At 49.4% G+C, this 16,241-nt stretch overlaps 1 protein-coding gene across 3 annotated transcripts in view; it reads right to left on the bottom strand.

Moving 5' to 3' along the window:
* Positions 1–16,241, bottom strand: part of DRD2 (dopamine receptor D2) — a 66,206-nt gene that overhangs the window by 11,481 nt on the left and 38,484 nt on the right. For all 3 annotated transcript variants that reach the window (XM_023208044.2, XM_023208047.1, XM_023208045.1), the window contains exon 2: positions 3,561–3,876. In XM_023208044.2, the coding sequence (XP_023063812.1) occupies positions 3,561–3,845 (285 nt within the window). In that variant the 5' untranslated portion in view covers positions 3,846–3,876. The remainder of the gene's footprint in view (positions 1–3,560; positions 3,877–16,241) is intronic.

Consider the following 16,241-nt stretch of genomic DNA (forward strand, 5'->3'; position numbering starts at 1 on the left):
AACAGAACAAGATCACTTGGTGATTTAGTAGCAGAGGAAGGAGTGGTCCTAGGTTTGCTAGTTGAACCCAAGGCTCTTTTCTTCATACCCCCAGGCACCCAGGCATCATTTCTTAATGCTCTTGCTCACATAAAGCTGAGATCTGCAGTATAGGCCCTGAGCTGGCTCAGCTAAGTCCTAATAACTATAATAATACTAAGGATTTACCATGTGTCGGCACTGTTCCAACCACTTGATGCTCATGTCTTAGAATGCAGACAGTAAGCCTCAGAGGCAAATGACATGACCACCTCTCCTCCAGCCAGCTACTCCCTCTCCCTGCTGGGTGGCTTTGTTGAGAATGTAAGGGTCTCCCTCCCTCTCCTGGATAATTTTTCCTAAAGCATCACTTCTCCCTGAAAGTCTTCCCTGACACCCCCATGCTGGGCCACATGCCCCACACCTCCTATGGGGACTGCTCCACTGTCACCTGCAGCAGACTGCACTGTAGGAGCCCTGTGAACCTCTGCATCCCCAGCAGGCCAGTGCCTTAGCCCATTGCACAAGGATTGGGGTAAGACCTCAGAGTGCTCAGTCAATGCTGACTGAGTGAATGAATAACTCTGAGATCTTTGTTCATCTTTGCAGTCTCCTGTTCTCATCTAGAAAATAAATGCACACGGGAAGCCAGTCTTTAAAGTGTTGTGAGGCTGACATGGAATGGCACATGTGGACATTAGGAACTCTTCCCATAGCATCTAGATGGAAAGGAGTAGAGCTGGGAGTTGAACCTGGTCCTCTTACTCCAAAACCAGTGTGCTTTTTGTACACTGAACAAGATAAACAATGCACACCTAGTCCTAAGCCAGACAGGTGCTGGCATGGCACTGCTGGAAATGGAACAGGAGGAAAAAGTCTGGATGACAAGAACATGTCTTAAAGAGGGGACAGTGCATGGTTGTGAGGGTGCACTGACAGGACGTCAGGGCAAGGTGAGACGCCACCTGGGACATTCTCTAGGGATAACAAATCTCTGAGATAATGTCCATTAAACAAGGCTCAGTGCCCAGCTCTAGTCTGATGAGATGCTGTGGGATGAGTCTGAGTCCTGCCCTGTGAGAACAGCTTCTGCACCCTCCTCCCCTGACACACTCAGCTTCACCTTTAAAATAAGGCGATCAAGCATGTTTAAAGGATCTTTCTGAAAGACTTACAGGTTCCTGAGAACCCCCTATAGCCCATGTATGGATTTGTCCCTACCCAAGTATCTGGGTAGGGACAGGGGGTCTGGAAGCCAACAGAAGCCATGCCCAGAGCCCCGGGCAGACCACACATTCCTTTGGGAAGAGGGTACCTACTTGCCTGGGGTGAACAGAGGGAGTACTCTCTCCTTCCTCTTTATCCCATGGGGCGGTGAAGAGGAACGAGGAGTCCTCCCTATGTGGAGCAGTGCTGGATGTCTATCATCATCTTCATCTTCATCATCATCGCCATGGCTGACATTTACGTAGTGCTCACTGCGAGCCATGTATCATTCTAATCACTTTTCATACATCAATTCATTTGATCCTCAACAATGCTATGATGTACGATACTATTATCTGCATTTTTTAGATAAGGAAACTGAGTCACAGAGAGGTTGTTTGCTCTGCCATTTTCCCCTATGGTCTGAGATCTAGGACCTCCTTTGGAAGAGGGAAGAAGGAGAGGATCAAGTGTAAGAATTAAGAAGGCATAGACAGAGTCTAGGGGCCCTCATAAACATGGATCCAGGGGGAATTGGACTCCTGGCCTGTGTCAACTGAATATTTTTATGTGGTTTTGTATTTGTTTTTCCTTTTGGTTCTTCCTTAATATCCAATTAGGTCATTTTGGAAGTTGCAGCCTGCGTTGGCTGTAGTAAAGGAAGCCAAGGGGTGATGGATCAGAGCTCCCTTGGGGTCGGGGTGGTGGCGACAACAGTAAGCGCACGAGCCCCTTGGGGGCCCGGGGACAGGGAAGTGAGCCACTTTCCACCAGTCTCGCCTCCTCACCTGAGCTTCCTCATCTAGATGTCTCCTCTGTTTAAACCTACAAAGCTTTGGCATTTTCTTTCAACAACCCCCTCCCTCTCAGGCAGGGATGGCCTCAGAGGCACTGGTCAATTCCTCTTCTGCTCAGGGCAGGAAGGTAACGGTTCAGTGGGCAGGGCACCGGCACTTTCCGAAATGCCTGCTCCCGTGCCTTCCCATGCACCCAGACTCCCAGGTTGCTTCAGCCTTGGACAGGCCACCCTAGAAAGCCGGGCAGAGAAAGCGGCAGGATCCGGCTTGTGCCCACTGATGATCCCTAAATGCTCCCACATCTGCTTGCTGGCTCTGAAGGTGTCTTCCTGGAGAAGAATATCTGCTTTGGGATTTCTCCAACAGCATTTCTCCCTGTGACCTGGGTGAAGAAAGGCAACTTCTTCTCCAAAGCCTCTATTTCCTATTTTTTATTTTAATTTTTATTTTAATTTTATTTTTTTTTTGAGACAGAATCTCACTCTGTCGCCCAGGCTGGAGTGTGATAGTGCAATCTCAGCTCACTGCAACCTCCGCCTCCCAGATTCAAGCAATTCTCCTGCCTCAGCCTCCCAAGTAGCTGGGATTACAGGCGTGCGCCACCACACCTGGCTAATTTTTGTATTTTTAGTAGAGATGGGGTTTCACCATGTTGGCCAGGCTGGTCTTGAACTCCTGGCCTCATGATCTGCCTGTCTTGGCCTCCAAAAGTGCTAGGATTACAGGCATGAGCCACGGTGCCCGGCCTGTTTCCTATTTTGTAAAGTGAGAAGAGTAGCATGGACTCCCAGGGTTACCAAGAGTATTCACTGGGTCTGTGTCAGCAATGCATCAGGCACGGTGTCTAGACCGTGCTGCCTACTTCCCATTTTGAGGTGCAGAGCTGGGCTGAGAAATGAGTGACTATACAATTCTTCCTAACAACAGGGCTATAGCACAGTCCATGGCAGCCTCTACCTGGAAGTCCTGGACAGGGCCCCAGAATAAGCTGCGGGAAGGAGAGATGATATGGGGAGCATAGAGCAGCAGCTCCATTTCTGAAGTGGGGAGATGGGAATGAAGGTTTCAGGGGCCTGAGAGCATAAACACGCCCCTCCTTGGGGATCCTCGCCAGTTACTCCTATTTCCAATATGACGTAAGGAACTAACTCTGAGGCCAGAGTCCCAGCTTGGACTTGCCAGCGTGTGATGCTACAGCAGTCACTTAACTTCTCTGATCACCTGGTTCATCAACTGCAAAATGGTGGCAATAATGCCAGCCTCTGAGCTGCTGTGAGGGTTATATAGGAAAACGCTATGTTTAAAGTCCTTACATGAGGCCCAGCACTTAGCAAGCACTTTACAAATGGTAGTTGTGATTATTAAGCAAACAATCTACTGGTTTCGAAAGGAGAAAAAGTAAGCCCAGAATGAAGGAAAAACCACCTGGGGAAGCACCAGGAAACTCACTGGTAAAAGCCAGTGGGGAGCTAGAGTCCCCAGTGTCCAGGGCAGGGTCCTGCTGGAGAAAGTGCTGGAGCAAGCGGGGGGCCCACTTACCTCCAGGTAGACGACCCAGGGCATGACCAGTGTGGCCACGAGGAGGTCGGCCACCGCGAGGCTGACGATCAGGTAGTTGGTGGTGGTCTGCAGCGCCTTCTCGCGGGACACGGCCATGCACACCAGCACGTTGCCGAAGACGATGACCGCGATGAGCAGGGTGAGCAGTGTGGCATAGTAGTTGTAGTGGGGTCTGTCCGCCTTCCCGTCCGACCCGTTGAAGGGCCGGCTCCAGTTCTGCCTCTCCAGATCATCATCGTACCAGGACAGATTCAGTGGATCCATTGGGGCGGCGGAGCCACTGGGTGGCCAGGCTCTGGCCAGGAAAAACGGACACAGGGTGTCAGCGGGAGGGCCTCTTGCAGAGGTCTCCAGGGAGAAGACCAACTCCTAGCATTTAATAATGAGAATTCTCCAACTCGGGATTTTAAGGTTTACGGCTAAGAATTTTCTTAAAATGTTGGGCCTTCTGCCACTCTTTTGCTAGCAAGTTTTCACAGCTAGTAGGACAAATGAGCAAGCACAAATTTTTTTAAACATATAAGATGAGCTTGAACAGAGCTGATCCATCATTTATTTATTCATTCAACAAACACTTCTTAAGCATGACCTATGCCCCACACACTTGAGTGAACCAGGCTTGCTACCTTCCAGTCATCGAAACAGAAATGGGTATTCATTCATTCTTGATTCTATAAATATTTATTAAGCATTGTTCTATATAGTTCTAGAAATATAAGCAGGAACAAAATATACATGGCTTTGCAGATCACATTCTATGAGAAACAGCCAATTAATCAAGCAATTACATCTATGGCTGATAGTTAGTAGGAAATGGAACAGGGAGAGAGATACATAACCTCAGGTGTTCAGGGAATTCAGGGAAGTTCAGGTATTCAGGGAAGGCTTTCTAGAGGAAGTCATGTTCAACAGACAGACACCTAAAGGATGTGTAGGAATTAGCCAGGTAAAGAACTGGAAGTGGAAGGTCTAGACATTGGAAGCAGTATATGCAAAGTACAGAGGTAGAGAGCAGGTGGAGGGCCTGAAAGAGATTCTGGATAGCTGATGCAGAGGGACCTGGCAAGGGTTGAGTCTGGGGAGGTTGCAATAGGCAAGATCATAGAGGGCCATAAAAGTCATGCGAGGAGTTTATACTTGATCCTAAGGGCAGCAGGAGCCACATAATCAGATTTGCCTTTCAAATAGGTGATGCTGATAGCACTGTGGAGAACAAAGAGGAGGGGCCCAGAGTGGAAGCAGGACACCAGCTGGGAGGCTGTAGCAGGAATCCAGATAAGAGATGATGAGGTTTGGCAGGATGCAGGCAGTGAGAGCCCTGCAGAATGGGCATCTCATCCCATGGAGGGGAAATACGTCTTGAAGTAAGTATCATCTGGGATGAAGTAGAAGGAGAACTTAGTCTGCTAAATGAGAGGGGTTGAGGGGGGCGTGTTCCAGAGAGACAATATAACATGGTCCCAAATCATCAAACAGCAAACAATTCTGTTTGGCCAAAAATGTAGGGTATGGCAGTAATGCTGAGGATAATTAAACTGCAGGGACATTTGTAGGCCAGATTGGGTCTTGTCAGCTGGAAAGTCACTGAGAGGTTGGGGCCAGAGACATGACCCTATTGGACTGGTGTTCTAGAAAGGTGTATGGTGTAGAACAGAGCTCAGAGGGGAGTGATGTTTTGGCTATAATTTAGGTTAGCAATTGTGGTCATCTGAATGAAGATAGTGGGAATGAGGATGGAGAGGCCTGTTCAGAATCAGGAGCTAAACTGGAAGTCAATTTCATGGTCCTTGGTCCTGGGATAGGTGTGGGGCAAAAGTGGGTATGGGATAAGCAGGGAGAAAAGGAGTCGAGGGTAATGCTAGGATTTCTGCCTGGGGCTCTGGGAGGCTGGTGTGGCATATTCACAGAGAAAAGGGACCAGAGGGGCTCACGAGCAGAGTTGGGAGGCATCAGGAGTTGATGAACTCGACAGGCTGAGTTTTGGCTGTGACTGAAGCATAATGCACGGATAATATAGTTGGCTTTTCAGCTAACAAAAGTCTTCATATTTTACACAATAGAATTAAACTTATCTGCATTCCAAGGCATTCCATACAAAGCACATGACTTCCAGGTACTTTGCTACCCCAAACTGAAAACCACCAATTGATACCATTTGGGATGAATGTGATGCCATGTCCAATTAATGAACAGGGCACACCTCCTGTAGTGGGTCAGAAGGGATGGTGGAAGAGGGTCTGCCCAACCTCCACACTCTCATCCCTGTCTGACACACCCATTCTTCCAGCTTTGGTAAGAAGAGTATGGATCACGTCTTACCCACCACCATCACTCTGGAGCCTTGGGGAAAAGCAAAGTGCCTAATTCCACGTAGGGTGACATGGAATGCCACCATGCAGCAAATCTTCCAGTTCTAAAGTAATGAAGCATGTGTCATATTGATGCTGTATTCTGCAAAGCCAACTGGGCCCTCTTCCCATTTGGAGCCCACAGCGGGAGGCCTGCATGTATGTATTGATCAGGCGCCTTGGGCCACTTCTGACATTCATTTACTCAATCAGCATCTATTGAACCTGCTGGGCATAAAGCACTGTGTAAAGCAGTGTCAGGGGCCTGATGCGTGTGAGGCACACTCACTGCCCCCATCCTGACCATCGCTCTCAGCTTCTCCCCCAACTCCCTGCTGCTGATGGTAGCATCATATACTTGTAAAAGGTTTTATAGTTTGCTAAGTGTTTTTGATATACTGTCTCATTTATCCTCAAAACAATCGTCGGAGGCTTTTAATTATTTTCCCTGTCTATGGCCGTACTACCTGGAACATGCCTGATCTTGTCTAATTATTATCCCTACTTTACAAATGAGAAAGGGATTTGGAAAATTCTTCCCTTCACTTCCCTTCCCTCTGCTTTTCCAGTCCCTATGCATCCTTCAAAGAGAGTCTTGCCCAGAATCCTCCTGCCCTAGAATCCACCCATGTCCTCCCGCCTGAGCCATCACCCATCCTCTGCAGGGTCCTGCAGCACTGAAACACACCCCAGTGCTGCAGGAGACACCTATTTAGGAGTCTCTTTTTTTCACTGAGATGTAGACGTCACAAGAGTTACAACCTGTCTTGCTCATTCCTCCTCTTGTTCTTGGAATGAACAACAACAAAAAAACATACCATCTTGTTCTTTTCCAACTCCTGACTGTGGTTTGCGGGCAGTATGTATTCAACAGACGTTTGCTGAATTCAAAGGTTCTGTTAGTGTAACTGGGAAGAAAACCCCTTCCCACTTGAAAGGTACCCAAGGGTGCCATAGATGCTGCATGCTGGGTCCTGTTACAGTCTGCACTATACTCTTCCCTCAACCCACAAAGTGTATATGCTGAAGTCCTAACCTCCAGTGCCTCAGAATGTGACTGCATTAGGATATAGGGCCTTTAAAGAAGTGATTATGTTAAAATGAGACCCTTAGGGTGGGTCCTAACTAATCTGACTGGAGTCCTTATAAGAGGAGCTTTGGACATAAAAAGAGACATCAGGGATGCGTGCGCAGAGGAGAGACCATGTGGGAATGCAGCAAGAAGACAGCCATCTACTAGCCACAGAGAGAGGCCTTAAGCGAAATCAGTCCTGCTGATACCTTGATCTGGGACGTCCCAGCCTGTAGAACTGTGAGGAAATAGATTTCTGTTGTTTAATCCACCCAGTCTGTGGTATTTTTATCACGGCAGCCAGAGTAGACTAATACAGGTCCCTAGAAGTAGACTCTGAAGAGGAAATCAGCCTGCGGGAAATATACTGGGGAGTGCTCTCAGGATCAAGATGTGCAAAGGAGTGAGGAAGCAGGACAGGCCAGAGGCAGAAGTCACTACAAAGGCATCGGGCGACCCCACAGGGCACCCTACCAGTTGCCAAAATGAGGGCAACAGGGGAGGGCCTTTAATCCCCTCTCATAGATGTCATAGCTTGTAGCTGTCCCAGGGAAAGCAGTGTGGCCTTGAAAGAGGCATCTCTCCTCAGCAGCGGGCAGTTGCCCAGAACTGTCAGTTGCCAACACTCCCAGTAGTTGGAGATGAGGGCTGTGGTCCTGCAGGGGGATCTGGGCGGCACTCCACAGTGTCCACTACAGTTGATGTTCAGGAGCATATGCACATGTGTGTGGCTGGGGTGTTTGTGGAGAACTTCCTGGAGGAAGAGGATGTAAACTGGGATTTGATTTTCTTTTAATAGAGACAGAACCTCACTTTGCCACCCAGGCTAGAGTACAGTGGCACAATCATAGCTCACAGCAGCCTCAACTCCTGGCCTCAAGTGATCTTGCCACCTCAGCCTCCTGAGTAGCTGGAACTACAGGCATGTGCCACCACGCCTGGCTAATTTTTAAAAACGTTTTGTAGAGATGGGGGTCTCATCACTGTGTTGCCCAGGCTGGTCTCACACTCCTGGCTTCAAGAGATACTCCTGCCTTGGCTTCCCAAAGTGCTGGGATTACAGGCATGAGCTATACCTAGTCTAGAATTTAAAATTATGAGCACAATGTAGATGGCAAATGTGAGCACTGCAGGTCAGGGTGGGGTTGAGGGTGAGCATTAATTCTCTGGAGTGCTGGTTACTTCTGCAGGGTGAGGGAGAGTCCCTGTACCCAAGTTCTGAGAAAGGCCTCACGCATTTGATTTTCTAATCTATTATTTATTATTGGTTGTTCTTGTTTTTTGTTGCTAATACAAATGTAGTATATTTATATTATAGAAAAAAAGGGAAAACATGGCAAATGCCTAAGTATCTGTAACCCCTATAAGTACCTTGGTACAGGGCTTTTTGTTTGTTTATTTGTTTTGGTTTTTTTGTTTTTGAGATGGAGTCTCGCTCTGTCGCCCAGACTGGAGTGCAATGGTGCAATCTAGGCTCACTGCAAGCTCCGCCTCCTGGGTTCATGCCATTCTCCTGCCTCAAACTCCCCAGTAGCTGGGACAACAGGTGCCCGCCACCACATCCAGCTAATTTTTTTGTATTTTTAGTAGAGATGGGGTTTCACCATGTTAGCCAGGATGGTCTCGATCTCCTAACCTCGTGATCTGCCCGCCTCAGCCTCCCAAAGTGCTGGGATTACAGGGGTGAGCCACCGAGCCCGGCTGGTACAGGGCTATCTTTAACACCTGGTGTCAGCCCTGGTTTCTATCGTGTCTTCAGCACCTTATCTAATTGGGGCTGGCATCTCTTACAAGCAAGGGTTGCCTGGCTGGCGCTCACTGTATAAATATCAAGCTGAGCAGGAATTCAGACATCAGCAAATCCACTGCCACAGAGGAGGTACTGTAGCCTGAGAGGTGCTAGTATGACATTAGAGCTGAGGACTAAAAAACTTGGGTTCAAGTCCCAACTCTACCACCTACTAACTTTGGGGCCTCAGCCAGATGATTTGGCTTTCCTGAGCCCGGTTTTCCCATATGCAAAATAGAGATAACAACAATTGTGAGTATTAAGTAAGATGACTCATGGCCATGTGCCAGGCACAGGTAAGCCCTCAAGAATGTCAACTTTAAAAATCAAACCAAGCAAAAGAATGAAATGAAACAAGCAATCAGACCACAAGCCAATGGCTCAGTGAGATGAAGGGACTGGTGCTGTTCAAATGCAGCTCACGAGGGTCTGAGGTCCTCCTGGGCACACTGCCTCCTATGGCCCATCCTGAAAAGTAGGCGGCTGGAAGAAGGGAGACGGATTTCAAGATGCAGCCACCAATTTCTTGGGAGGAAGTAAAGGAAGGAAAAGACAAAGCCTGTCCCTGGGCCCTGGCTGCAGGACAAACCCAAGTGACCCTTGGGATGAGGCAGCAGCTGGCCTGGAAGATCCAGCTCTCTCAGCCCAGCTGCTATAGCCAATGACTATCATACTAATCACCACATTTCATAGACTCTAAGACAAAATCGAATGAAGATGCACCACTATTTTATGTAACACTAGGAAAGAAAAAAAAAAAAATGCTATCCAACCCCAGTAGAGCTCCAAGATGTTGACCATTGTAAAATGCATTCTGATTTCAAAGACATTAAAATGGTGGGGGTAGGGGGATGTGCACTGTAGAGGAGATAACAACACAGGGCCTTCCCAGCATTTCTCTGCTGGCATTTTCTCAAGAAGCCTGAGAAAACCTGCTGGTTCCCAGGCTTCCCTGCTGTAGCTCCAGCCCATCCCTCCCTTTTGTCCATCTGCCTCTGGGCTGCACAGGTTGTTGGGCTCCAAGGGGCATCCCACGAGAATACACAAATGAGGAGCTTCTCCATCCTGGCTGGAGCTTGTGTTCGTGGTAGGGGAGTGAGGAAAGGTTCCCAGTGCTGCTCCAGGTATGCTGGGCTGGTTCTGGCTCCAAAGAAGCCAGGTGAGTTCTTCGTCCACTCTGGAGCTTGTGGAGGGAAAATGCAAAGCCACATAACACATGGCACCTTGTATTTGCCATGATGGTCCCAATTTCTTGTTCTTTTTTTAAAATGGAGATTGGCTAAATACATAACCCGAGGTGCATTATTCTCACATGAAAATTTTTTTCAGACAAAGTGACACATTATATTGAAAAATCTGTTGTTGTCAAAAGCAAGCATTTTGATTTGGAATTATGAAAATATGATCAACTTGCTCACCACCCTCCAAATGTCATCTCCATCTTTCTCCCAGGTGGCCCCTGCGGCATGCATGAAAGCTGACAAAAGCTCCAAATCGCAGTCCCCAGTCAACAAGAACTTAATGAGCACCAAATACGTGCATGGACACTGTTATTTCCCAGCTCTTACAGGTTGAGCTACTTGACACTGTCTCCTGGGTAGAGGATGAATGATCTAACCCTGTAGCTGCCAGGCCTCACTCCAGGGGTGGCTGCCTCTCCCCTATGGCACCTTTCTGTGCAGGAAAGTGGGGGTAATTGCTGCTCCTCATTCTACCCTCACCAGGCAGATGCTTGCAGACAAGGTTCCATGGGTCTTCTGAGGCCTCCTAAGCTTTTCTTTCTCAGCTGCCCTGGTGGAAGCCAGGAGTAAGGGAAGACTGCATTTGTGTGGTGGCCTACAAGCTACTGGTCATCAAAGAGCCAAAGATCATCTGCTCCTTATCTGTCTCCAGGATGCTTTGCTCTGCCTTAGCTCAGAAGGGCAAAGATCTACAGAAATATCTTTCAGAGTCATCCATTCTAGTGTTCAGGACCCCTGCCCGTCAAGTTCTCCGTAACATCTAGCCTAACTCCAGGCTTCCATAATAGTGGCTCTCTTCAGAAGATTCAGAGCAGAACTTCCCCAACAAGATGTCTAGACTGCATCAAGGTGCATAGAAATATCAGGTCAACTGGGATGTAGAGCCAGGCATTTCCAACCTCCGCAGCCTCTGCCGTTCACCCTATGTGCCTTACAAACGCTACTACTTTCTGTGTGTGCCCTAATTTGGAAATTAGCTAGCGCTCAAGTTGAGAAGTACTGGAAGAGCCCAGATACCCAGGGCTAAGCTAGCCCACCCAGGCTGCCCCAGGCAGGCCACCCTGCTCAGGCCACCCACTGCACTGCCCCCCAGGAGTAGAGGAGGGGACAGAGAGTGGGCAGGCCTTCTGGGATTCAGATGAGGTATGGAAGGGGTTGCTTTCCCAGTCACACCCTGAAACTGGCAGGCGCCCCAACCTATAAACAGAAACGGCTTCTTTCAAGTGTATTGGAAGGTTAAAAGGCTCCTTTAAAGCTCAACAGTTTGAGGCTGACACCCAAACCTGACATTTTCTCTCAGGAGAAACTTGGAAGGTATGGCCACCCTTAGTCCCAAGGCTGATGGAGCAGGGTGAAAAGGGTCAATCTGTTGGGACAGCCTGGGATCCAGGAAGAAAGCTGGCAAGTCCAGGTAGAACGAAGAGGATTTTCTCTGATCCTTTCTTTCTCTTTCTCTCTCTCTCCCACCACCTCATTTCTATTTTGTCTGGGGCACAGAGCTGAAAAGGTGGGGGACAGAAGCCCTGGATGCAGCATAAACCCCAGCAACGTCTTTCCTGTGCTTCTGTCTCAGCTTAAGTCTTGGTGCTGCCTTCCCTGAAAGCTCGGCACTTGAAGGAATCAAATTGTCTAATTAAAATTTAACAATTCCTTATCAGGCTTGATGGCGGGTGAGACACTGCTGTCTTAAACACATCATTTTCTCCTCTTTTCTGAGATGTGAAGCATTTCAATGAAAAAGTAGAGGGGGAGAGGAAAGTATTTTTCATTTGCATCTCAAAAGCAGCCTATTGGAGTGACTTGAGTTAGATAGGAATTGGGAGTGAGTGGGTAAGAGGCTCCTTTCCAGGACCCTGGTGACGTAGGCCACCTGCCCCTGCCCCTCCAGGCAAAGGCCAGGCTGTGACTTGGGGTTGAGCCTTCTTTTAGCATCTCTTGCAGTTTCGAAAAGGCAGTGTGGAAATGGAAGAGGGAAGAAAGAAGGTGCACCCGTTCCTTCCTACATCCAAGGGGAAAGGAGAGAGTTACTGAATAACACCCTTATGTACTCTGGCCTAGGAGGCTACCTCAGCAGAGGGCAGAGGAAACAGAGACCTCATTCCCAAAGCTCTAGGCCAGGTGGCTGCAGACCTTGGGCTGCAGAGGGCGGGAGTGGGTAAATAGACAGGCACAGTCGCTCTCTGGAGGGCAAAACTTCCAAGCCCTGGGGCTTGCCCTGGGGCTGGGGTGTGGAGGGTCTGTGGAGAGGGAAAAAGGGAGGGGAAGGAGAAACAGAGAGGACTGTGAGGGCAAAGAGGAGCCTGGAGCAATGGACCATGGCAACCTCCTGGGTTCACTGGAAATGGCTTTTCCTGCATCCCAGGCCCAGGTGCATAGGGGAGTGGGGTGTGAGGCTGTGGGTCTGGTCCTGATGTCAGCAGTCACTTCTGAGGGAAGAAATGCAGATTGCACTTTCCCAGTTAAGGGGAAGGGCTCCCCGCTCCTGAGCCCCTGGACTCCCCCTCCTCACCCGCAGCCTCAGCACCACTGTGGGGGAACAGGTCTGGACTAGAGACCTAGGCTGGGGGGATACCCGTTAGTGGAAGCCCAGGGAGTGGCCTGAACTACCATTTGGGGGTGGCAGAGGCTGCTGCAGAAGACAGTGGGGGAGGCCACACACTAACACCCCCATTTGCCATCCCTTCTCCCCCAGCATGGGGACCCTCCCTGGAACCTGGTGTTCTCCAGAGGCAGCGAGGGAGCAGAGCCCAGGGCCTGTGCAGCAGGGAACATTGTCTAGGTTTCTTTAGAAGGCGTGGAACAGCCTGGGTGAATCTCTCCACTGGTGGTCTCCGGCTGTGTCTGGCCCCGTGCAGCTGGAGCCAAAGAGTAGCTACCGTCTTCAGGGCCTTCTGTGGCCCAGCCTGAGGTTGGCAACCCGGGTCACCTGCTCCAAGCCTCTCCCCCTGCTCCCTGGAATTAAACCTGGCCAGCAGTTCCGGGCCTTACCTCCTACCTCACAGTAAAAATAGAAGCTATCCTTGAGCACTTACTCAACTTCCTGTCACCACATCCATAAACTTACTGGTACAGGCAGCCATATGAACCCTCCTTGAGTCCCAACTCCTAACCCTAAGCCCCTTCCTGCCACTTGGGCTCAGCATAGCACACCCTGGCTGGTCTCCTCCTCCTTCTCACCCTTCAGAACCATCTCTCCAGCCCCTTCTCCAAGGAAGCCTTCCTGCCACTCCAGCTCAGAGCCCGTCCTCTCACTTAATGTTTTTACAGCACAGGAGCTCCTCGGTGACACCCAGCACAGATGTAATGAAGTCACTATTTGTCTAGTGATTTGTTTGATGTCTGTTCTTGCTAAACTGTGTGCATGTGTCTTGTCTCTCCTGGTGTTCTCCCTCTCCAGCACCACCTTGGCAATGGCACATGCTCCACACGTGTCTGAGAGATGTCCACGGAGGTAGTATCTCATTCGAGTGTGAAGGGGCCAGTCCCTAGGTCTTTTTCTACCCTGCAGCCATTTCTTCTCCCACATCCTTCGTGAAGGGTACAATAGCCTCTTCTGAGATCTCCTGTTGACCCTCTGGGTCCCAGTGATAGTGGTAGTTGGGGTTGGGTGCCCAGCTGGTTGGGGTCCTTGCAGGGTGTTTCCCAGGTGGGTATCACTGAGGCCCAAAGGCGTTATAAGGCATTTGAAAAAGAAGAGGAGGCACACGGATGAAAGTGAGTGCGGGGAGGTGGGGAGAGGTCATAGATAACACGCAGTCTGTGGAAAGGAAAGCACAGAGCAGGTGGAGATGGCTTCTGGGGTGCTGGAAGGCCTGGGGGCCTAGGGCTTCAGAGTGTCCAGGTTGGTACCACCCCGTGGGAGGGAAGTCACAGCAGGCTAAGGGAGCCATCTCCCCGCGTCAACACCAGCCAGAGACTACCAAGCATCCCCAGTGAGTGAGCTGAGTGCAGCTGAGACTCAGCTCTCTAAGGAGCATGAGGGTGGGGTGGGGGTGTCCCCAGGGAGAGGCTGGAGCACACACAGTTCCTTGCCCAGCTGTGGAAAGGGCCCCTGGGTGAGACTCTGTCTAGGAGCAGAGGAGACCACAGCTGAGCACGACCAGGGCCTCCTCTCTTCCAGGGCTGTCATCCCAGACAACCCCGCTCTCTGCTTCTTCCCAAGGTGGCCAGGTGGCCCTGGGTCTGCCCAGGTGTCCCTGGGAGTGTGGAGTCTCTGAGAGGCCCGAGCAGCGGTAGAATTCGAGTCTTCCCAACCTCACCTTATTGCAGGCCTCCAGGGTCTGCAGTGGGGTGAGGCAGGGTCTGGGGGATGCAGTGAATGCAAGAAGGGTGACTGCCTGACAGCCCCAACCTTGGGGATTTTTATGGCTCCGTAAAAATGTCTCCTCACAAACTGTCAAAGTGTCACAAATTAATTAACTGTTAGCTGGAGTGACTCAGTGTGGGGAGGGGGTGGGGGAAATGGCTCAGTGATGCTGAGCAGGGTGGTGGCGGTGCTGTTCTCTGCGTGTGCTGCCTTTTGATTAAAAATCCTCACCGCTCTGATACTGTGCGAGGGAAGGGGCAGATCCTTGGGGCAGCTCACGTGCGCCGCAGAAGACTGGCGGGTGGGAGGCAGGTGGAGGGGTGGGGCCCAGGGCCCCCTCCCTGAGAAGGGAACACAGTGGGGAGAATGAAGCCTCTAGAAATTGCCCAGGAGATCTAAATTCAGAATGGAACCCACAGACTGGCACTATATTCCTCCCCCCACCCCCCGCTTTCCCTTCCTTCTCAATTTGCCCCCACAAAGAAAAAAACTGGGAAGTTGAGCTTGGTTTGCCCCAGGGGCTACACAGGGTCACCTGAGCCAAGGACACACTTAGCTACCAAACTCCAGCCAGCCAGAGCCCAGAGAGGAGGAAGGGCTGGGTCTTAGACCAGCCTCCTTGACCTTTACTTTAATTTCAGGAAAGAATTGAGAAAACATGCTCTTGAAAGTCAATTGGGAGACAAATCCTGAAACTTATTGCTCCAAAAGGAGGAAAAACAATCCTGGCTATTTGGCAGAAAATTGCTCTGCTTTATTAAAAGACATTCCTGTTCATAAAAACAGAGAGGAGGCCCAGTCCAAATAATAGCATGGCCCACCATCATCACACTGCCGGAAACCTCCAAAAGTCCTTGTCACCATGTTTCTCATCCTTCGGCTCCAGCAGCTGGCACCGGGGACCTTTCTTTCCCATTTGGCGAAGGCGATGGGAGGCCCTCTTGCAATGGAGGAGGTGGGCAGGCAAGATTGGACTTGAGGACTCCCACACAAGTGCTGTTTTGGTGTCAAGACCTCAAAGACGAATTGAAGGTAAAACTTCACCCCAGGAATGCAATCAGCAAAATCCAGATTGCAGAAAATACAATAGGACAAATGACCCAGTTTCTTCCAAAAATAAATTGCAAAGAAAAAAAAAAGAGAGATGGAGTTGGGGGAGCCTCTGGAATAAAAGAAACTTAAAAGCCATCTTCACCAATTGTGATGTGTGGCCTTATTTGGATCCTGATTCAAATAAACCATTTTTGTTTTAAATCCCTGACATTTATGGGACAATTGAAAATCTGAACAGTAGCTTTTTATGATATTCAGAATTATTGATGTTATGGTATTCTGGTGAATTTTTTCAGAGTCCTTATAATTTAGAGATACACACTGAAATATTTACAGATGAAATTATATGCTGTCTGGGAATTACATGACAATAGCATGGGGGTAGGAGCATAGATGAAAGAAAATTGGCCATAATTTGATCGTGGTTAAAGGTGGGTGATAGATACATTAAGGTTCATGATGCTATTATTGTTACTTTTGTATATGTTTGAAATTTTCTATAACAAAATGTTTTAAAATATCAAATCTGCTCCTTAACCCTCACCCCAAAGCCCATCCCTAAGAAAACAGATGGGTGCAAGCCAGGCTTCAAGGTATCTTTCTGATCAAGTTCTCTTATTATGAACACTGGCTTCCTTTTCTGCCAGTCTGGCTGCCAGACCCTCCCTCTTTTCTGATCACTCCGTTGCCCTGTCCAGGACAGATGGAGCCCTGGGGACAAGCCCTAGCAACCCTTTCTATGGCCTGGGATCCTTTCTCAAGACATGACAGCTTTGGCCTAATGAGTCATGTCCTCTCTTTCACAGCAGGTGGTGGCTCAGCTGGCAGGGATGGAGGCGGAGGGGTAAAGC

Source organism: Piliocolobus tephrosceles, chromosome 13, assembly GCF_002776525.5.
Source record: "Piliocolobus tephrosceles isolate RC106 chromosome 13, ASM277652v3, whole genome shotgun sequence".
Lineage (NCBI taxonomy): Eukaryota > Metazoa > Chordata > Mammalia > Primates > Cercopithecidae > Piliocolobus > Piliocolobus tephrosceles.